At 39.1% G+C, this 24,420-nt stretch overlaps 1 protein-coding gene and 1 non-coding gene across 2 annotated transcripts in view; one reads left to right on the top strand and one right to left on the bottom strand.

Moving 5' to 3' along the window:
- NBAS (NBAS subunit of NRZ tethering complex) overlaps positions 1–16,520 on the bottom strand; it is a 276,510-nt gene extending 259,990 nt beyond the window's left edge. The window contains exons 1-6 of the mRNA XM_072938186.1: positions 16,344–16,520; positions 14,166–14,220; positions 12,603–12,639; positions 10,361–10,438; positions 9,820–9,867; positions 6,010–6,053 (exon numbers count right to left, since the gene is read on the bottom strand). Coding sequence (XP_072794287.1) covers positions 6,010–6,053; positions 9,820–9,867; positions 10,361–10,438; positions 12,603–12,639; positions 14,166–14,220; positions 16,344–16,460 — 379 coding nt within the window. The 5' untranslated portion in view covers positions 16,461–16,520. The remainder of the gene's footprint in view (positions 1–6,009; positions 6,054–9,819; positions 9,868–10,360; positions 10,439–12,602; positions 12,640–14,165; positions 14,221–16,343) is intronic.
- TRNAT-AGU (transfer RNA threonine (anticodon AGU)) lies at positions 10,126–10,197 on the top strand. The gene has a single exon. It is a non-coding gene; the product is annotated as a tRNA-Thr (tRNA).
- Positions 16,521–24,420: the final 7,900 nt, after the last annotated feature.

The raw sequence follows: 24,420 nt of genomic DNA, 5'->3' as shown, positions 1-24,420 counted from the left end.
ACAAAAACAATATATTGTGACAGTTTAATGTATATAAACAAATCTGACAACAGTACAAAGGAGAAGGCAGGCATGGGTGCATACTGTGTAATAAAATAATTTTTAAATGTACATTATAAATCCTAAAACAAACACTAAAAGAAAACAGAAGAGACAGGACAAATAGAAAAACAAGAAGGTAAAATTAAACCTAATCAGTTCAATAACTTCATTAAACGTAAATGTTCTAAACACTAAAATTGAATGACAAAAATTATCAGACTAAAAATAAAAGCAAGACTCAATTATATGCTTTCTACAAGAGATGTGCATTAAAAAAAGATACACAGATAAATATAAAGAGAGAAAAAGATGTCATGTAAATGCTAATCATAAAAAAAGCCAGAGTAACTATATTAATATTTGATAAAAATAGAACCCAGGACAAAGAGAATTACTAGAGATAGAAAGGGACATTTCATCACAGTAGAGGAGCCATTTCATCAAGACAAAATAACATGTAAGCCTCTAAAAACTAGAATCCTAAATACATAAAGAATGACAGAACTAAATGGTAAGATAAACAGATACACAATTGTATTTGGAAATCTCAGCCCTCCTCTCTCAGGAATTCATAGAACAACTAGACAGAAAATCAGTAAAGATACAAAAATCTGAACAGCTCTAACACCCAACTCAATTAAATCGACATTTATAAACCACTCACTATACTCAATAACTGCACCATAGCAAGAATTTAATTCTTTTGAAAACAGACCATATTGTGGGACATAAATCAAGCTTTAATAAATTTAAAAGGTTAAAATCATATTGAATACAGTCTCTGACCACAGCAGAATTAAATTAGATATCAATAACAAAAATGCTTGTTGAAGAAAAAAATGTTTAAAGTCAGTGATCTAAACTTCCATCTTCCATCTAGTCAAATAAGAGCAAAACATATCCAGTACATAGCAGAAAGGAAATAAAAGCAAAAATCAAAGAAAACAGACATACAATAGAAAAAGAAATCAAAATTTAGTTTACTAACTATTAAAAAATTGATAAAACTCTGTCCTGACTGATCAAGAGACAAGAAAGAGAACACAAACTGCAAATATCAAGAACAAAAAGGGACATCAGTACAGATCTGACAGACAATAAAAGGATAATAAGGAAATAGTATATAAATAACTTTAGGCCAATATGGTCTACAATTTAGGGAAAATTTCACAAAAACTGGAACTGAAAAAAGAGGAAACTGAAATTTTAAAAAGCTTTATGCCTATTTTAAAAACTTCAAAGCTCCAAGTTTCACTGGTGAATTCTATCAAATATTTAAGAAATAATTCCAGTTCTACACAAACTCTTGCAGAAAATAAAAAGGAACACTTGCCAACTCATGTTGAGACCAGTGCTACTCCAATAGCAAATCAGAAAGACATCACCAAAAAAAGTGTATAAACCAATATCCCCAGGAACACAGATGCAATAATCTGCTAACTGTTTTATTCACAACTATCTGCACACAAAGGCCAAATGATGGTTCCACCCTGACTGTGAAATCAAGTGCAACACTGAGGTGCTTACTGCGCAGAGATCAAATCTGTCGGCACTTTCTGGATAATTTGGGTAGTTGGGAGACCTATGTCCTAACACTTGGATGTTATCCAGGGAAAAAAAAAGATCAAAAAAGATACTTTGGAAAGTTCTTCTTGAACTTCAACCTCAACAACTTAACAACCTACCTTTAAGAGAAGAAAGCAGATTATAAAACATTTCACTTTCACAGAACATATCCACACTAATACAGGAAAACGTCTGAAAGAACAGATCATAAAATGTTAACAGTACTTCTCTCTGGATGGTGTGCCTACTTTAATTTTCTACTTTTTCCTCATTCTTAGTTTCTAAAGTTTTTACTGAGAAAGCGTATTATTTTTTCAATAAGAATTTTAATCTAAAAATATGAAAATGAAGTTATCATATAATCTGAGGTTCCTGAATCACAGTTTGAGAATGAGATGTTTCATTTCAAAATCTGGGTGCTTCCAACAGGCTATGCTTCTCAGCCTTTTTCATGTCAAGACACACCGAATATTATGCTTGTATGGCGCTATGGGTAAATTGACAAGGCTGCTGGAAACGGGAGGCAACAAGTCTGAGCTCATGCTGTCCCAGGGCAATGGGACCACTGGAGGGCTGATGGGACCTCAGCACATCTACAAGAGGCAAGCTGCTGCTTAGCATTAGGACGCTCTGATTTATGGGATCTCAAAACCAGAAACAGGAGAAAACTCTCCTGATGAACACAGTACAGCTCTAAAAATATACAATTCCATGTGCTACTTTCAGGTCACTATTCAAGACAGAAGGAGAAGACTAAATTACTATCTATGGCCTGGCAAACACAGCCAAAACAAGTTGTAATCCACATTTAGAACATTCTCAAATAGCATACATTTTAATTGAAAAATATCAAAGCGGAATCAAATAGCTCCTATCTTAGTTTGCAGACTCAACAATATGTAGTTTCAAAAACGCATTAACAACAATCTGGCTCCTTCTCTCCAGGCGTACACAGGAAATATCACTTGGCATATGAGAGTTATTCCTATCAAGATGAGTTAGATAATAAGCAAATGATTATTACCTCACATTATATGAAACGGAAAGAAGCCATTAATGCAGCATTAAAGTCATCAATTTATACATTCAGAAGCCAACAAAATAAAACATCAGTTCTCAAAGCATTATTGTCTCATTCATACTACCATATTAACTGTACACAGTAAAAGCTCTTAACAAATATTACAATCTGTATGAAATACAAAAGGGTTAAGCTTCCTATTGTCATGTTAACTTATAGACTTCTCAATTTACTTACTGGCTCAGAGCAGGTGTCTAGTGTCAAAGCTCAAAGGGTCCTGTATGTCTGAATTACTCCAACATTCTGAGCATCCTTTCTCAGAAGCCCACCACAAGCTCCCTAAGCCCTCATCCAACAAAAGGGAAGCAAGGGGAAAAAGGCAATTGAATATCCCCAAATTACTCTTCTGGGAACTTATTGATCCTTATACATTATTTAAGGCAGGCCTGGTCTACTTTAGTAAGTGCTGGTGAAGAAAGCATAGGAAGCAAATTCAGAAAATGCCAGAGCCCCAAGTTTAGGATTTCACAAAAACTACTCCCCTCCTATTATTCTCAAAAGGATACTAAGCAAATATGGCTTTTTATCTACACTTATTGTTCCAGTTGTGGTCTGTGTACACATTTGTGTACAACAGGAATAAAAAATTTGAATATGACAATTCATAAACTCATATATGAGTATATAATACAAAATGTATATATTATATACCTATATATACACACACTCATGGATTTCTAAAATTAACTCAGAAGAAATAAGCAAATATCCACTTGGATATGGTCAAAAGTTATATTCTTACTAGTGGCACTAAAAATTAAAAAAAAAAAAAGTTGAGTGAGGCAGGAGCCCTTCCTTCAAAGAATTTACTATCTAATTAGGAATCAGACAAGCAAGTCAACAATTAAAAAAGGAAAGCAGATAAGGCTAGGTGTAGTGATACTGGTACAGAAAGTCCTACAGAAACATTAAGACGCACAATTCATGAAGAAGAGAGTACGGAAAAAAGGTTTCCCAAAAAAGCTAATGCTCGACCTAAAACATGCAGGACTAATTAAATACAAAGGTGGGAGCACCTAGGCTAAAGGAGCTACCTGTGCTAAGCATGGAAAGCACTATGGGGCTGGGAAACTGTAAGCTACTCTGTCCCAGAACACAGGACACACGGCAGGGCCGCCTTACAGGACAGGCAGGCAGACTCTGGAAGGTCTCGTGTCCTGAACTAGAAAATATGAACTGCATTCTACAGTCAACGGTGAACAATGAAAGGTTTTAGGCAGAATAATAACACTAGTAGTGGTGACTGATAACAGCTTAATGACTCCTAAGTACTCAGTATGTCAGACATTATGCTAAGAGCTTTACATGTATATCAGCTCACATCATTTTTCCACAACCCGATCTGTAAGATCATGCCCATATTACAGACAACTGAGGCTCAGAGAGGTAAAGTGACTTGTCCAAGATTACTACCTAGAAAGCAGTACAGCCAGACTTGAAGGGTCACCTTGATAGAATCCTCATTGAAAGATGATCAATTTGACAAGCAGTGTAAAGTATGGATTAGTGAAGAACATACAGAAGAAAGCCTTGTCAGGAGACTGTTGCAAGAAACCAAGTGAAAAGATGTTAAGAGCCTGAGCTAGGGCTGTGATAACTGACGTACACAAGCAGGAAGCAAGAGCCATTTACACAGACGCCCAGGATGTGGCGAAGTTAAGCTGAGGCTTCTCCATTGTATCAGTATAAGTGCAATGAGTTACTTCTCTCTCTCTTCCCTGACGGACTATAAATCTAGGTAACCCGTATCTTATTCCTTACCATATACATAATGCCTAGGACAACAGTGCCTGGCACAGAGTGGCAACTAAATATTTGTGGATGAAAGAAAAGAGGGAAAGGAGAGACGGAAAAAGAAGAGAAGACGTCTAGATTTCTGGCTTGGTACAGACAATGGTACCACTAACCAGGGCACTGAGATAACAGTGTACTCCAAGTAACAGAAGGAGCAGATTATAAGAAGGGGAGGTAAATTTATATAAATATGTAGGAAGTTTCACATTTGCCTTTAAGTTACACACTATATGTAAAAACAACTCCACAAGAACTTTATTACTACTTTATCCACTAGTATACATGGAATTGTGTAAGAATAATGATTCTGACACATTAATAGAATTAATATTGCCATTCCTATGGGACTCAAAACATTTTTTAAACCATTGATCTTTAATCTTCTGAACATACCTGGACAGCTGAGAATGAGAAAATGAGAAGGAAACTAGCCCGTGGCCACTAATGGCACCTTGGACCGGAAGCTTAAGACCAGCCGGGGAGAGTCCTCAGCACTGGCACGATTTTGCCGGTTTCACAACTACCAATGCCTCCCTGCTCTGAGCTCTTTCACTTCGATTATTTATTTCATCCTAATGCTGCTTTAAGATAAAATATGCATACCATGTGCTTTCAATCAAAGGAGAAAATGCATGTAAAGCATTAAATACAGTGGCTGGCACACAGTAAGGGCACCATAAATGTTTGTCATCATCCCAGTGACCGTGATTATGATCACTGTGAGTCCTACAACAGTTTAACACTTAAACCAACACAGGGTCAGACAAACGTAACTGCAGGCCCTGTAAATGAAACGCAGGTAGTAGATGCATTTGCCTGTCAACACCCTCTTAATTATCTTCCTCCCGTACGGTTCCCCCTGCCTTTTCACACACGGCTCCCTCAAATCGAAACACCCCCCCATCTTCTACCTTCTACTCATTAAGGTTGCTTTCTGAAAGTCACTTCCTCTCAACAATATCATCTCACACCCCTAGTTAAACTCTCACTCTGTATTTTTCCTTCATCAGGATTTGTCGAAGTCTGTTAAGTACATACTTGAGTGTCTACATGACTCATGAGGTAAGGGACCATGCATTTCTGCTCACAATCATATCCCTAGGACCCAGAAAAATGGTTCATACACATAAATGATACTCAGGAAACTTTTGCTGAATCATATATCAAAAAATGATCAAATCCCAGACTATATTTACTAGTCTATATCTGACCAACTCTTTACCTATCTATAAATTCTTTTCTGCACTGAAATCAAAATAAAAGACTGTATACACTTACCAATTCTTTACCCCAAAACTGGCTGAGACTTTTTTAAAACAGTTTCAATTTCAAATCTCTCCAAAATTCACATCTTAAAGCAAAACACTTAAGAGAAATCAATTAAGATGTTTTAAAATTATTTTAATAAAGTCGTAAGAATCTTTGTTAATAAATACTTATTTAATACCTATTCTGACTTTGAAGAAATATTGTTAACTAATGCAGATTTGAATTTTTCATTTTTAAAAGATTTTGGAAACTCTTACCTTGGCATTTCCCAATAATAGATGTAAAATCATCTTTTGCAGACCTGCAAAATATGTGTAAAATTAAGACAACAGTTTTGCCATAACAACAGTACTCTATAACAGTATGTCACCACAAACACTTCAGAGCAGGCAACTTCTTTAGACAACATTAAATCATTCCTTCTCTCACACAGATAGTTCTGTGCCTCAAGACTCTTCTCATGGGTGACAAAGTTTTCTTCCAACCTTCTTATTTCACTAGGGACAAAGCTACACTAGGAATACAAGTGATACAAGCATAATCCCATCCCCAAAGGCTCCGGTCCAGTGAATCTGAGGTAGGGCCCAAGAAAAAAATATGTATGTTTTTTAAGCTCCATAGATTGATCCTGGTTAAGAACCACTGGTCTACATCATATTACAAAGTTTAATCACTTAGGAAAAAAAAGTCTTGTTTTAGTAAGTCAAATAGAAAGTGATCATATTTATATCAGTGACCTATTTAAAATCTGCAATCTTAAAATATATACTGAAGTAGCCTAATAATTATATCTTCAAAAGTGAAAATTGATAAACCTTTTAGAAAATAATTGTGACAATTACCCAAAACTTTCATGTCCTTAGTATTTGATCCAGCAATATAAGTTCTGTAAAGTTATCCCTGGGGAATAATTACAGATAAGCACAGATATCAAGGAAATTAAGGCAGCCTAATTTATGAAAGAGAAAAGTATAGCCAATATAAAGTGATTAAGTATTAGATTTTACTATATAATCTCAATGAAATATTATGCAATTACTACAGGGAAAGATGCTGACAACATACTAATTTTCAAAATTTATCAAGAAAAAGGCATCAAATAGAATGTACAGTATCATTCTACTACCTATATGTAAATATGTTACACACACAGAAAAGTTTCAAAGAACCATATACCAAAATGTTAATAGTAGACAACTCTGGACAGTAAAACTTGTGCTTCTTTCCTAAATACTTAACTATATTTTCTAATATTTGTAAAATGATTAAGCATTACTTTTAAAACAAATTTTAAAGACTTTAAGATTTTTAGTCATTTATTAAAATATTATGTTATAACAAAAGCCAGGTATAAATACGGAAATAAATTTCCTCAAGAAATTGAACTATTCAGCCTCCAAATGGAATTGAGCAGAAAGGACATGATCTTTGAAGTAAAACTGACCTGATTTAAACCCTCTCTATGTGTAACCTGGACAAAATATCCAATCTGATTTCATTTTCTTTTCAATAAAGTAGGCCAAGTAATAGCTTCACAACTTAGGGAAAAGATTAAATGAGATATTACATATAAATTAGCATGAATGAGACCTAAGTAAATGTTCATTACTTTCATCTTTAATATTCTCGTAAATAATTGTTGTTCTTTTTGTTGGAAAAGGGGAGGGAGGGAGACATAAATTTGTTCTGTCAAAACTTCACAGAATTTATTGGAGGAAGAGGGTGACTTTTTTTATGAGTCTATTATTTTAACGCTTTTTTGTTGTGTTCCGTGATGGTTTCTAATTAGTTTCCATATTTATAACAGCCTATAATCATAAGAAACTATTACTACTTTACTCTTTAGGAAAAAAGGAAACATACATTAGCCACCTACAATCCACAACTACCACCAAATTACAAATTAAAGTAGCAATTCACAAGTCATTTTTTATCCACGTGCGCACCACACACAAGCAGGTTAAGTATGCGATATTAGAGCAAGTGATCAGAGTCACTTGCACTCACTACAAAACTAAAGTGGGGGAACAGCAGCCCCAGCCCCATCCTGCAAAAGGCAGAGCTGTCTCCTAAAACGAGTGTGTTTCAGCCTTGCATTTTTTCACAAAGACCATTTCCTATTTATAACTGCTTTCTAATATTGAATAATAACCCCAGATACTAGAACTATCTTTCATATTCTAATCCAATCAACAAATATTTACTGAGTACTGGGTACCTACAACTACTGCCACGGAAGGCAATCTTGGATTGTACATGCTCTTCACTGGAGTAAAGACGCACGTGGAGGAGTGAGAACAAACATCTTAAAAACTCAGGCACAGCCGCCATTCATAGCGTTTACTTCAAGGATCTACCTTGCCCTTTTCCGTTGTGGCCCCTTCCACATCTTTGCTTAAAGACACTTCCCTTCAGGTTACTGAAAAGGAAGTTTGCTCGTCTATATTTATTGAACAAAAGCAACCAAGTGCCAGCTGTGAGCAAGTCAGTGGACTATGCCCTGTAATGCCCTCCCAGCATCTGCTTCCCCATCCCACTTGCAAACACGCCACTTACTCATCAAACATAAATTAGACACCTACCACGTTCAAGAAAATATAAAAGTGCTAAGGAAAAAGGACAGTCCGTGCCTTCAAGGAACATTCAGTGTAACTGGAGCTGTGGACTTCACATGCCATTCACATGAGTTTTAAGCAAATGGCATCCCCTGGAATTATGCACAGCAGTGGATATATACCTAAATACACTGGAGGAAACCCACATGCAAACATACAGGTATATATGTGACATGATCAAAAGGTAGCACAGATTTGTAGATAAGAGCATGAACACTGAAGCTAGGATGGCTGATTTCAAATCCTTGGGCAAGTTACTTAACCGCATTTTGCCAGCTTCCTCATTTCTAAAATAGAGAAAAATAGTTATACCCACTTCACAGGGGTTCTTCACGAGGGAGTTAACACATGTAAAACACAACAGTGCCCAACATTATTAGCACAACCTTATCATTAAGTATAATAATGTGTTGATTATTATAGGAGCATAGAGAATCAGCACCTAACCAATGAGGGGAAGGAGGATCCACTCGGAATGTGTTCCTGAAAGGCCTCCTGATAAAGTTGACTCACCAGATAAGAGTCTTTAGATATACTAAGTTACAAAGCTTTTGCAAACTACAGGCCAGATTACTAAAATCTTGACGAGCATCACTTCTGTTGCCCAGAAATCTTCCCTCACCACTTAATCTCAAATGTAGGAGTGAATTCCTAGAGGGCTGGAAATAAGTTTTATAAATATTATTTTATATGCTAACAACCCAGTAACAAATTCTTTTATAAAAGTAAGTCACTTTTTTTTTCCTTTTCATCACAATTTTATTAACAAGTTCCAGAAACCCTTGGTCAAAGCCTCCTTGACAAGCTAAATATCAATCCCATCCCCAAATACATATTCCAACCCTAACACCTAAAATCATTCTGTTAATGTTCTCGTTTCATGGGAAAGAGATGGAAATTTTGACTATTATCTGCTGCTCACAAAGAAGTCCATTGAGCCCATTTCTCAAAAGATACTTTTCACATCACTGCAGCCAATGGGGTAGGAAGTACTAGCCAGCCCATTTCTATGAGTAGTATCAGTTCAAATACTGTATCAACTTGATGCTCAATGTTGCTGTTAGAAAAGAAGGCCCTGCCTATTAAAGGCATCCAGATGAAGTACTGAAGTTCTGAAAGGCTGTCATTACTGCCAATCATTTCTAACCTGATGGTTTTGAGAAGGATCACTGAGACTCCTGATCTAAAGTCGGTGCCCCAGTGGGGGCAAACTCTCTGTCTACTCCCCAAGATGTTGAGGGGTTCAGTTCTAGTTGGATAAATGGGAGAATAAACTTCACAAACAGAAGGCTAAAACAGTGTGTGAGTTAATAGTCACATAATCCCTTGAAAATTCTTAGTTATTGTAAATCAACCATAGTTAAATTTTAAAAAAAAGAATCTTAGTTCCCATAAATTAAGGAGAACTTTTCTCAAGGAAAATTTTTTAATATGAATAATATTAACAGTTACCTGATCTCCACACACTGATCTTGAACAGCAGCCAGAAGTTTTCCATTGCTGTCATGGGCAGAAAGAGAAACAAAAATCTATGTGAATATTTGTAGCCGTACTCAACATAGATGGGATTATTTTAAGAAGTTCAAATCATTTTTAATTTTTTTTCACATGTTTTAATTATCCAACTTTTGGTCTTATAATTAGATGAGTATATAGGTACAAAAGAATGATTAAATACAGTTAAATTAAATGAACACATTTAAACAATACTAATCATGTGTGACAAAGGCAATTTATATACAATCAAAACTCAAGGCTGGGGGTATAACTCAGTGGTAGAGTGTCTGCTTAGTATGCACAAGGTTCTGGGTTCAATCCCCAGTACCTCCATTAAGTAAATAAATAAAATAAACAAATCTAATTACCCTCCTCCCCCACTTTAAAAAAAAAAAAAAGACTGCAAGCCAATATGGACCCCAAAATTAACATCCATAATGGATTTTAAATGCTAATCCAGGCAGAGGAACATTACATGAATTCTATACATCCTTACCTTGCAAGCACCAAATGCCAGTTTATCTGTTTATTAACCAAGCGAACCAGTCCATCAGGGAGCAAAAAAGGTGCAGGGCTGAAATCACAACACATGAGCTAACTTAAAATCTAATCATGAAAATTACATGTAAGTAGGTAAATATTATAAACAGCATAGATCTATAGCAAGCTACAGGGATTTTTTTTTCCATTAGACTATAAAAAGTGAATACCAGCAAACCCAAAACCTAAAGTCACTTATTGGATATCTGAAATTTGACCACATTCACTTCTCTATTTACAGAAAAACATGGTGATTTGCTCAATGACATGAATTTAATGTTCTTTCTAAGGAAAAGATACTGAGGGTGCCAGAAACAGAGCAGAGTGAGCTTAGAAGAGACCCTTCCTGCAATGTACACCTAGAATTTCTGTCTCAACTCACAAACACAAATTCTAGTGTACACCCACACTCACGAGAAAGAAAAGAGAAATCTCCAAGAACTACAAATGAAAAGAAAACTGAAAGTCAGAATTGGGTCCAGGACAAAGGGAGGAAGAAGAATGCAACACAAGAGTTAACACCTGGGTAGGAAATGAGCTGTGGGCCAACGGAGGACAGGAGTTGGACGAGAGACTCCTGCGAAGGCCAGGACCCTCACGTGACTACACCATCAGTGAAAGAACTAGACAGACCTCCCCAGGGCCCAGGGAGGCTTACAGGAATCTCATCTCTGCCTGGAATCCTGATCTGTGGGGGGATGGGAATGAATCGTCCTGTGGAAAATCAAAACCTCAAGTGTTTACTGTATGCAAGGCTGGACTGCAGTTTCACTCACCTGATGCAAGATTCTCAAGCAGAAGGTCACAATAGCACCATTCACAAAAGACACGAGGGAACAATTCACCATATGTGCACCAGATAAAACAAATTAAAGGGGTAACACATGAAGAAATCAAGAAACCAGGTGGAAAAGAAGAATAAAGAAATAGTTTGACAGGGGAAGAAATAGGAAAAAAACACACTATAGAAATTAGAAAACACAAAATAAGATTATAAAAAATTAGTAATATACATCCAGTATATTTATGTTCATTTTTTAAAACACAAAATATTTAATGCCATGGGATAGATACAGATATAATAAAGGTCAGAAACATACACATGAATGATGCAATCAACATGAGAACGGTAATTTCCTCTGGAGGGGAAGGGAGAAGAAAGGAGGGGCAGAGGCAGTACGGCTGAGGGTGAGGAGTGGACCTAAGCTATAACATTTTGCATGAAAAAAAAAAAGAGGGCTCCCTGAAGCAAATATGGCAGAAGAGCAACAACCACTTTAACTCAGATATAGATACAAACCACAGGAGGTTCATTATACTATTGTCTATAACTCTCATAATTGAAAGGAATAAAAAAACAAAAAGAAAAAGCCACTTGAAACAAACATTGGCCCCAAAACCTTTAGGTATTACAACCATAAAACTCAAGAGCAGAAAACTGAACGAGTTTTTCGAAAGAAACGTAACATGGAGAAGACTAGATAATCATCCCGCGGTGAGTTCCCGACCTGCACACTGAGTGGCGTGGCCAACGCAGGCGAAGGGCTTCCTGGGAGAAATACCTCCCGACGCCTCACCTTAAGCTGATGTCACACAGAACAAGGCTTGTCACAGAGGGGCTCTTGCAAGTCCTCCTCCTCAATAAGTAACAACAGGACTTACTATCAAGAAGCAACCGCAACCAACGTTTTCTGCCAGCCCAGGAAAGGCAGCCTACCTCCTCCACACCTCTCCCCACTACCACCTTCTCCCCGGCTCCGTTCCCTACTCCATCACAACCCACACTCCCCAAAGTTAAGACAAAATTAAATCAGAAACTTACACACACACACACACACACACACACACACACACACATACACTCTAACAGCAGGAAAGCAAAGGAGCTAACCCCAAAGAAGAACCAAAGGTCTTTTTTATGGAACTAAAACTATATTATCTCTGGAGCTCTTAAGATTAGACGTCCTTAAGGAAAAAGGAATCTGCTGTAAACAGTTCTACAAAGCAATTCCTGGAACACATGTATCTAAAAGCCGAATTATATCCTTGGTCAGAATAATCATTTCATAATTGTTCCTTTTATAGCTGAAAATTAGCACCAGGCCTAAAAACATACTTAATACACAAAAGAATTAAAAAGTAGCCAAGAACTGAAACCTAACGAACCTTCTCTGATGCACAGAGAAGGGATGACTCACCTGTACCAGATATATTGGCGTAAAAATAATAAACGGTCTGTAATAAAAAGAAACAGCAAAGCCAAATATGAATGAGCTATTCTTGAGGAATCATTTGCAGTTTTAGATTTATTGAGAATAAATAATAAAAATACACTGTAGACTGAGTCATTACAAAACAAAACACGGAGGACACAACCCTGAAGAGAATAAATATAATCTAATATACACTACTAACTTTTACAAGATCCTATATTTGTTCTATTAAGTCCCAAGTTTGTGTTATTCAAAACTTTGAAGCATTTCCTAACAGTACAAGTTACAGTGATTTGAGATGCCAAATTTCACCTAAGAGGTTTTAATAAAATCAGAGTAGAAGTCAAAGTAATCACCCATTAAAACCAAAGTACTTATATAAAGATTAAGGTATCATTTTACACTTCATAGCAAAAACTTAAAAAATAATGATGCTTAAAATGAGGAAGTCCGTGGGAAATTCTATTGACAAGTAATGTTTTATACGATCCCATTTAAAACATACGTGTATACACAGTTATGAAGTTATGAAGTCAACAGCAAAAGGTCTGAACGATAAAAGATTATCTCTGGGTGGTAAAATGAAGATTTATTCTAATTTGTCGTTATTTATATTCTCTAAACTTTGTACAATTATTTTTATTACTTGTGTATATTTTCTAAATTTTCAAAATTTTACATTTGTGATAATGAAATTGAATTATGCAGCTGCTTCTTGTACCAGGAGATACAATTATAATTAATTTCAGGTATTCAACTCTTTTGAAACTGAATTTTCACTCTATAAGTAGCTGAAATACCCTGGTATAATAAGAATGGGCTTTGGAGTCAGAAAGACATGTAGTCAAATTCCAGATGAATGATCCCGGGCAAGTTTCCTCATCTAAAAGTATAAATTCTTATCATCACCTACACTTTGCTGGTCTGGTAAATGATTACATCAATTAACATACATAAAGCCATCAAAACACCTGCTTAAGGCATCTAGTGCTCAGTACTTCCTCAGATCCTATGAGCTCATATGTAAAGTCTGTCAGGAGTTAAACAACTGCCCTGGTTAATCAAATCTGTAATTTGAATAACTCCGACCAGATGTCCCTGAAACATCAATGTAAACCACTTAAAATGGTCTGTCACCGTCTTTCCACCTTCAGCGTTTGCAGACTCTCTGAGAGTCATGGTGGGCTTGATTTTCTTCATTTCTTCTAGGATACATCAGTAATGGTTAAACTCAGGCCATACTTTAAGCTGCATTAAAAATGTGTGTGTGTATAAATATACGTATACATTTATGTGTGTGTGTACACACACACATGTATATTTACAAATAGACACATATGTCTAGCTAAAATAGACTTTTTATAAAATAAAACTTAGGTAACATTTATGCTATTCACTTTTAATCAGGCGCTACATTAGAAGTCAAAAGAACACATTTTCAAATCCCTAAACTTCCTAAAACAGCAGTTATGAATAGGAAAAAACATGAATGGGAAAAAATTATCTGCTAACTATACCATTATATGTAGAAAAATAAACTATACTTACCCCTAATTGCTTTCGTGATGATAAAGGATGCACCATGTTTTCGGGTGCCTCTAGGCTGCAAATGGAAAAACAAAAACAAAAAACACATTTGAAAATTTCCTAGTAATACTTACACAATAGGTAAAGTTATTATTTCTTTCCCAACAGAGTACTAAACACAAGTTACCAGTATTTAAAAACTATTTTTAGATAAAAGCAAAACAAGGAGAAGCAGGACTAGGAACAGTGGGAGTGCAAGTGAGCATGGCAGAGTTACAGGCGTTTGCCAGGATCAGTTTTGCAGGGGAGGACAAGGACTGAAAACGGACGTTTCCAAATCAAAACATTAGTGAAAAGTCGAGGGCAAAGACCACGTTGGTCGCTGGTCGCCAGTCGCCAGTTCAGCACCGTCTGTTTTAGTGGGATACAGAAGCCTAAAGCAAATTTTGCTTGCAGGAAAAGTGGTCATGTGAATTAATAAACTCAAGCCTCAAGGCAAATTTATTGAATATTGGTTATATATCCAGAGAGAAAACGCTACCAACATCCACACTGATATATAATTGATACATTAAATAGTTTCTTAAATATAGACTAAACATGGCATAGGCAGTACCAGGCACCACAGTGACTAAGATACAGTAATGTGCTATTAAGAAAGGGACAATGGCCATCCAGTAAGTGCAGACAGAGATGGCTTAAAATCACAGGAAAGTTATTTCATTCAACAAACATGAACTGATCATCCACCTCATGCAGACAGAACTTGGTCCTGGGGAGGGATATAAAGATAAATCAGATACAGCTGCCTTCCAAGAGCTTGTAGTCTGGTTGAAATCAACAGAACTAAACCAAAAAAAAGGGTTTCGAGGTTTTAATGTAAGCTGAGGCTGTGCTTATTTTTTTAAATCAATTTACAATGTTAAGCCTTCTGAAACATGCTTGTAGTTAACCAGTGAGTGCTAAGGAATGGAAGCTTAGCCTTATCTAACCAGTGGCACCAGCAAGTTTCCTAGCTGCACATCCTACAAAATGTTCACGGTTCAAGACAAACAGAAACGAAGTAGATACTTGAAAAATAATAATATATGAGGATCTCTGCCAGCCTACAAAATAAATTACTCAAGACAAGAAGAAACTGCAGTGAGAAGGTTAAAGATAAACTACAAACTTTACAGGAGACACAGGAGAATGAGTACTCTCTCCAGTTAAGCAAAAAACTCAGAAAAAAAAAGATCCAGTAAACAAGAATTCATAGGAGCTGGACTCCATGACCTTTAATAAAAATCCTTTTCAATCTTGCTGCATCTTCTGAGCTTAAAACAGTGACTGGCACACGTTAGGCACTCAATAAATTTCTGTTGAATAAATACAGATTCCTGGTTCTTACTTTCACCCTGTGCCTGGGACACCCTCTCTACGAAACTAATAACCCCAAGGTCCAGTTCAGATTACCAACCCCCACATCGCCTTTTCTAGCAGAGAACCCAACCCCGGGTCAGTAGCTCCTAAATCTTCACTTTCGGGGCATTCTGCTCACACCGCTATTATAGCGCATATTACTGGAAGGTGGTGACAAACATTTACTAGACTGTCGTCCTCTAGACTGCAAGCACCACTTAAGTTATTCCCCTCTGTAAGCCCAGCGCCTGGCACTGTATGTGGGACAGAGACGGACACATGCAGACACTTATTAAATGCTTGTTTACTAAATAAACAAGAATCGGCGCGATTCAGGCCCAAGTAGGAGTAGAGGTTCGATGATGCACTCCACGGCAGCCCGCCAGATGCTGAGATGACTGTAAGGTCCTAGAAAATTCTCCCACTGCAGATGAGGATCTGCCCAGGCCAGCCCTAGCGAGGGACCACCAAGAGTCTAGCTATGAAGAGGACCCTCGAGTTCAATGCTGTGCCTCCCGTCCAAGAACCGGGTGGTAAAACTCAGATACCAGAGTGGGAAGGTACAAGCCTCAGAGCCCGAGGTTCCGCGCCCCCGACAACCGAATTTGGAGCCCAGGAGGAAACCCAGGAAACCCCACTTAGCGGACCCGGACCCCCGGAGCCCTTGCCAGGGCGACCGCCCCAGCCCCTGCTCCCCCGCCCACCCGGCTCCCCTCTCCTGCGCGGCTCCTGCTACGTGGCTCTGCCGGTGCAGCGCCCGCGCCAAGCTGGCCGCAGCCCCGGAGGGGCCTGGTTCACCTGTACTTCTGTCTCTGGGGGCCACTCAGTGTTGACCAGCAAGTCGTAGAGAATCGTCTCCTCCTCGCCCTCCGCAGTGCCTGGATTCCCAGCCGGCGCTGACTCGGAGGCCGCCATGTCGGCCGGACCCGAGCAGCCGGGGGAGGGCCACTACGGCATCCCGCAAAGGACAAGCTTCCCTGGCCGCGCCCGCTTTTGACTTACAAGGCAGGGGGTGGAGTTCACTGGACGCGGAAAGGAAATACTCGGTTAACCCTTCTGCGGATAGGAGAGACAATCCCTACTGCTTGGGGTTTGGGGGTAAAACTTAGGTCTTGTCCCCATGCGCTCCCTATTTACTGATTGCGTGAGATCAGCCAAGTCTGAACTCTCTTATCCAGTCAGCTTCTATAAAACAAAAATGATAGAAGTATCTCCCTGAGAAATAATCTACATTTATGTATTCGTTGCCTAACACGTAGAAAGAGTATCAACAGTGGTTTTTAACTAAACACCAAAAAGTTATCGAACGCGACAGATTAAACCAATGAAAGGTTTTAGAAGACTGATGCTCTAGGAGCCCAGAAAAGACAACGAAGGCCGGAGATCTAGAGCATCTGCCTGAAGGGGAGCTTATCCTGGGTCTTTCACAGCAGACAGAATCAAATCATGTGAAGGCTTGGGGAGAGCATTTCAAAGAGAGGGAATTGTGGTGAACAAAGATAGAGGCAGAAATATATACTTGAAAGAGCAGGCAGCTGATAGAACCCCAGTCGAGAAAGGGAATGGGGGCAATAAAATTGAAACAGTAGGTAGAGGACCTACATGGAGGTCCCGCCTCATTTGTTCATTCCTTCAACAAGTGCGTCTCCTTGGCAAGCCCTGTACTGCGAGCAGAGCCTGTTGACACCTGAATGAATCAGCAGTGAGCCACATTCAAAAGAAACAGAAATGCTGACCATTTCTTGCAGGAATTACACTGTATAATATCCATCAATATGCATTAGGCAAAGATACAATTAAAAGCCTCTGCTGGGAAGCCAGGGCTCCCATTACTCTCGAAGTTCAATGACCTCAAAGCAAGCTCTGTATCACCTGCCTGCTCCCCTTCCTCTCTCACCTCATCTCCTGCTTCCCATCACCTTTTTTTGAAGTTTTTTGTTTGTTTTTAGGAGTTTTTTGGCTTTTTTTTTTTAATGGAGGTACTGGTGATGGAACCCAGTACTCTATCAGTGAACTATATCCTCCGCCCCTCCCCCACCTCCTTTAGCCAAACTGGCCTCGCTGTTTATGAACGCACCAGATGCACATCCTCTTCAAGAACTCTGAAAGGGCCCTCGCTGCGCTTAGAAGGCTTTCTAGCAGATTATTTGCCTTTCTCTCCCTCATCTCCAAGTTTTTGCTCAAATACCATCTTCTCTCTGAAGCCTGCCATGATTGCTCGTTTTAAATGTGCAGCTACCTTCCCTGAACTCCAAATCTCCCTCACCCACTCTACATTTTTTCCATCACTTGTCATTAACCAAAATGCTGTAATTTATACTTAATTACATGTGTTCATTGTCTGTTCCCTTTCACTAAAATGCAGGCTGTGCCAGAAGAGTGCACCACGTCATACATGTTAGATGCCAAAATGGGAAAAAGTCAGCTTTCCAATCATGTAACGGGAAATCCAGTTCTTCCTTGCCATGTGCTTCTTCCCTGGGAGTCTCCTTTACTAAGCTCTTCACTTCTGACATTTCACCAAAAGTATGGAGGTTTCTTCCCACACCAACGAGCAAATCTCGGACACCAGCAGTGTGTCCAAGAATTCAGCTCAGTTCTGACACTATTTACCTGGAGACAGTATGAATCTCACAGGTTAAGAACTCAGTCTCACGAGACTAACCCCCACCACGCACACGTGCGCACGCGCATGCACACACTCTTCAGATGCCAGTCAGAAAACTCAGGTTATCGCCTGTGCTTCTGGCCAATTGGCTATCAACAGGAGATTCCAAAGTCTCCCCCTCCTTGGGCTCAATTAATTTGATAGAGCAGCTCACAAAAATCCAGGAAACACTTATGTTTTTTGTTAAAGGATATGATAAAGGATACAGATGAGCAGCCAGATGAAAAGATGCACAGGGTGAGGTCTGGGAGGGTCCTGAGCACAGGAATGTCTGTCCCCGTGGAGATGGGGTGCAGCTCTCTTCCGGTGTGGACATGTTCACCAGCCCGGAGCTCTCAGAACCTCCTACTGTTGGCATTTTTATGGAAGCTTTCTCACATAGGTGTGATCAATTATTAATTCCACTTCCACCCCCTCTCCCCTCTCTGAAGGATGACAGGGGTGGAACTAAAAATTCGAAGCTTCTAATCATGGCTTGGTCTTCCTGGTGACCAGGCAGCGTCCAGGAGTCATCCAGGGGCCCACTCAGAGCTGCCTCATTAGAACAAAAAATGCTCCCAGTACTTATCAGCTAGGAAATTACAAGGGTTTTAGAAGCCCTATGCCAGGAACCCGGGGCAAAACCAATACACATATTTTTCCTTTTATCTCGCAGATGCTATGTACATCCCTGCCAAATCCCCAGAGTTTATAACAGTACCTGGCACAAAGCAGAGCACAAATATATATTATTTGTTGAATAAATGAAAAACTTCCAAAAAAGCCTTTTTTACACACTGTCTCTCCCAAGAACTTCTCTTCACAGCAGTTTTGGGTTTTGTTGTTGTTGGTGGTGGTGGTGGTTTCTTTTTTTTAATCAAATCCTCAATCGCAAACACCAGACATCTCTTCTCCCTCCCTGGCTGGAGCCTCGTGGCGGAGCCCCAGGGAGCACTTGTTACAGCATGTGCTGCCAATTATGAAGAGGCAGGAATGCCAATCACTCGGATAGAATACAGTGTGGGGGGTGGCCCCTGGAGTTGTACTCAGTACTGCCCTCTCCCATTTCTGCACCCCACGTCTCCTTGGCTCTTTACTCCTCTTCCCTGGCTCATCCTTTCTCAGATAGAAATTGAGATCACTTTCTACTTTGTTCAGTTTCTTCACCACCTTCACCTGATCAGCAAGATTGCAGTCAGGAGGTAACAGGCTAAGCTGACAGAGGCTGCTTCCTTCTTGGCTGGTGTTAGGAGACAGCCACAAACACGTCATCAAGAATTTGTATCTCTCTCACCATCATCACACTGTGTAGACTGCTTTCCCCATCCTCACCCTTACCCCATTTACCATAGGAAACAGGAAACAAGACCATGCTGGATGGACCTCCAGGGGCTTCTGTTTTGAAGGAACAGAAGCACAGGCAGAAACAGCACTATTTGGAAAGTGACTGGACATTTAACTTAGAGCAGCTGCTGGAAGGAAAATTCTACCACCAGGGGTGCTCGGAGAAGATAGATAGGCAGGTTTTAAAGCTTTCACCATCACTATTCAAAATCCAGAATATTCCTGAGAGCGGAAGAAGGTGGTAAGAATACATGTCCTGAAAAGAACCCCAGATGGAGGCCATCAGAAATGGGGGTTGGAAAGAAAAGGCAGAGAGGTGATCAAAGCTCGTCAAAGTTCAGCTGAGTCAGAGGATTAGGATGATTTAAGACAGGTTGGGTGGCTGAAGCCAAACGGTTAATGGATCTTATTTACAGCAATTAATTAGTTGTCCAAACTGAGACACTTTTGAGAGCAAAAGGGGGTGATTTTTTAAAAATTATTATGCCAGGAAGACAGGCATGAAACGGGACTGTCCTAGACAAACACATGATGGTCACACTAATCGTACACAGGAGAGTGGCTGATTTAAGGAAGAGACCGTAGGCAGTTCATGAAGCCATCAAGACTCTTAGCCATCATCCTCTCTGCTTTTCCTCCCTCATGCTCACAGTGACAGCTGGCACGTGTCTGCCCAGCCTTTAGCATTTGGAGAATTGGTCCACTGCCCTTCCTTCACTCAGTCAGGTCATTCTCTTGGGCTTACCAATCCCTAAACTCCTTCCTTCCTCTAAGCCTGCCCACTCTAGGAGCCCCCTTCCCCTGACTTCAAGCATTGGGCAGAGAGTTCTTCCCTGAGTTTTTTTTTTTTTTTTTTTAAGATATCAGTGGAGAAAAAAAGCACCTTTCCCTTTTGAATCAAGCATTTGAAGAATACAAATTGGGAGTTGTCAGCAGCCGTCGTATTCACTCTCAAGGGAAAGCCTGTCTGCTTGGTAAGAGAATGAAACCAACACGCTGAAGAAAAACAGGAGAAATAAAGACTTCATCTGATATTAGCATGCCTGAAACTAGTAACACCTGCATGCTTCCATCCTCCCAGTTAAGTGAGCTAGAGCATTTACCTGAAGCTAATTTGAGTTTCAGTGTTTTGAAACCACTTCTCTCTTGACATTTCGACCAGCGGATTTTGTGGATGGATCTAATTTAGAATCTGTAGCATATGAATGTCTGCAGTGTTGCTTCTGAGTTGAGTTATTAGTTAATAATACATTGATAGTTGGCACTGACAGTGTTCATGGCTTGCAAATCTTCCGTCCTCACAGTCACTGCTGATGTGGATAAACAGAAACCCTAGAGAGATTCAGTTCCCCATTTCACAGATAAGGAAACGGAAGCTCAGAGAATTTCAAGGTCATAATGGAGCCAAACTTCAAGCACAGTTCTTCAGGTCCTGGTGTTGCACGCCTTCGTTCATACCACAGCACAGCACAGGGCTCACATGAAACAGTTAGATGGTTGAAAGTAGAAATGCACTGTCTTGGAAGACCAGAGGTACCAACATGTGGGATGGGAGTATTACCACCCTGTTCTGTCGGGGAGAAATTAAATATATCATCTGTGAATTTGGTCACCAGGTACGACTATGGCCATCTAACCAGCTTCTTAATTTGGCTGGAAGGTCCTAGTCTGGTTTGAAGATATTTTAAGTCATGAATAAGTCATTCTAAGAGGAAAAACATTATGTTTTCCAAATAACAAATCCAAAGATAACTCTGTGAGGTACTTGGGGGAAATAAGGCTGAAATAAAAATTGAAGCAATTCCGAAATAGGCATAATCATAATAATGGAGGCACTTTGTGTATTGACTGTGCTCCAAGCACTGGTCAGGTACTTTGTTATACATGTTTAAGGCTCTCTTTACAGTGTTGCAGGGAAAGGGTTAATATCCCTATAAATGAGGAAACTGAGGTTCTGAATCACTGTCACCCAAACAAGGCTACACACAGGTCATAGTGAAGCCAGAATCAAAACACAGGTTTTGTTTAATATTCAAATTACTAATAGAGAAGGTACTTTGATATATCCATTTTAAAGAGAAGTAACAGATGTTTTTATAAGCCTTTGATGAAAGGAAGAAAAAAAAATAGAAAATTTCCCCCATTTTTTCCTATTCTCATAAGGTAGCGAGTACAAATCAATTGGACTAAAATATATTCTACTGCACTTTGCTGACGGCCATAGACATTACTACCCTAGAACCAGACAAAAATTACTTAACAATATCTCACGTAAAGGAATCAGTTTTCTCCTCTTAATTCTTTCAAGTAGAGGCATTGTTAAGTGAGAGGTTCATTTTGTAGACACCCAGCATGTTCACTCCCATCAGCTAAACAGCCCGTTAAGCCAAGAGCCATGAACAATCCTGCACTTAACCCTATATTAGAGACCTCAGAGACTGGTCCAGCATATGAAGTTGCTTTCAATGCAATTTGAAATTGCATAATAAAATTGAACTTGACACTTAAATGCTGCTGTTATGGACGTCTTACATTGGTACTTGATTGAATGGTAAACTCCTTATGCATTCAATGGTAGCTCTTTATGAAGAGAATAAATTTTAATCGTAATAATAAAATAATATGGAGAGCAATTCAAGACACTCTATTTCCTCCAGAATGCTTGAAGAGTCCCAGTCAATCCTTCTATAAATATTCTAAGACTGCCATAAGACCTCTTGGCAGGCAAATAGACTTCATAAAGTTCAGGCATGGTATTAGCTAAGAAGAAATCTCGAGCCCCTTACTTAGAGCTCCTTGGCTTTAATTCACTGCCCGATTCACACAGGCCATTTTCCCCCATCTTCCTCACTCATCAATCACATGGAACAAGAAACTGCAGAAAAGGCCTTACCAGGGACACATGCAGTTACAAGCGCAAAAAAATGAGCAGCAAGTATAGAGATGAGCAAATAAAGTGGTAAAAAAGTTAAAAATCTATTGGTAAATTAATCAGTCATAGACATTGGTTTTATTTGGTTTAAAAACAAAAGTAGATGATCTGTAATATGCTTGGGGCATCAAAAAATAAAATGGATTAATGGCTAGTTTGAGGATGAATAAATGGAAAGATATATGATAAAACAAGGGTGGAAATATTAATAGTAGAACCTTGGTGGTGAGTACCTGAGTGTCCGTTGTGCAATCCTTTCAACTTTGCTATATATGAAAACTTTCATAATAAAATATTGGGGGGAAAGGTAAATCTATAACTTTCTATAGCACAAACAAGGGATATGGGAGGGAGGGCCCAATGAACGTGTGATAAAGACCCTTCCGTTTGGGAGCAAGATTGAGATTCTAAATAACTCCTGATTGTGGTAGGGAAATATACTGTTAATTACATATCTTTAAAAGAAATACAACACACAGCTTCCAAGCCACAGAGTGAAATTTAAAAAATTAAAAAGCTGTCAATTTGAGACAGGGGAGGACAGACTAAGTAAGCAACTATAAATAAGTTAAAGAGAAAATTCTTGCATTGGGATAAGATGGTACAATCACGATTAGGCTAACACAACAGCGCACACTCAGGCACACATCCACACGAATACCTCACACGCACACCATGCTCTCGCCTTGACACATGAAGAGCAATCTCAGAAGTCTGGAATATAATTTCTTCCCTGCTTCTTTTATTTGTTTCAATCAGTCATTGCATCTTCAAATATTGCCTGGACACCTTTCTCTTTAGACAGACGTTGGAATTCTGTAGCTCCTTGTAACACAAGCTCCTTCTTGTGCTTTTTATTTGTGTGTGTTTCTGTTCTGTACTCAGTATAATGCCTTCATATCTCTCAGTTTGCTAGTTCACTTGTCAGCTTCGTCTATATTTAATCTTTTCACTCAGTTTTTCAGATCAATTATTATAGATAATCTTATTTCTAGAAGTTCTTTTTAAAATTCAAATACACTGGTCATTTAGTTGGATTATTATTTCTTATTTATGCTTCAGTTCCTGCTTTTAGAAACACATCAAACGTAATTCATATTCTCAGCCTGATATTTCTGATACTACTTTTTAAAATATTTTTATTTAGTTTTGTTTTTTGTTTTTTGGGGGGTGTGGGAGGTAATAAGGTTTATTTATTTATATTAACTTTTTTTTAATGATGATACTGAGGATTGAACCCAGGACCTTGTCCATGCTAAGCATACACTTTATCACTGAGCTATACCCTCCCTCAAACACTTGAAGTTTTTAAGGATTTTTTTGTCCCTGCTGACTCTTTTTCAAGGTGCTTGTTTCTTTATGTAGTGTGTGTGTGTATGTGTGTTATCGATCACTCATGTGCCTTGAATACCACCTGTGAGCATTTTTTGGAGGCCTGGGTTAAGAGGGTGCCCTCGCCCTGGGAAGACTTGCCTTCATTTTTGCAGATCACCTGTGGGACTAAGGTTCTATATTTCAGATGTTACAAATAATGTAAATTCAGCCCCCAAACTTGCAAGAGGGTCAGACTGTGGTCACAAATTCTCAAAAGAGACCTTTACATCCACTTACATTCCAGGCCTGGCAGACAAATTTATTTGCTGTCTGCCTCCGTTTTATGAGATTTATTTTTAATTGTGTAGCTCTTCCTGGGTCCTGCCTTTACGTAAGGCGATCAGTGATCCAACTCCCCTCCTTTCACAGGCCCAAGGCTTTGACCCCAGCGCCCCCACCCACCCCACCCACCTCCACATCAGCCCTGAAGTCAGAGCCCCGCCCCTGCCGCAGCTGGTGAAGTCAGAGCCCCGCCCCTGCCGCAGCTGGTAGCCGCGCTGCCTGCCTCTTCTGGGGGTTCTCCTGCTTGTTCCTGGGACTCGAGGTGTCCTTTACTTTCTCTCAGACTCATCCATTCA

The sequence above is a fragment of the Vicugna pacos genome, chromosome 15 (genome assembly GCF_048564905.1).
Source record: "Vicugna pacos chromosome 15, VicPac4, whole genome shotgun sequence".
Lineage (NCBI taxonomy): Eukaryota > Metazoa > Chordata > Mammalia > Artiodactyla > Camelidae > Vicugna > Vicugna pacos.
Note: the sequence above shows the minus strand (reverse complement) of the source record. Positions and strands in the feature narration are given on the sequence as shown.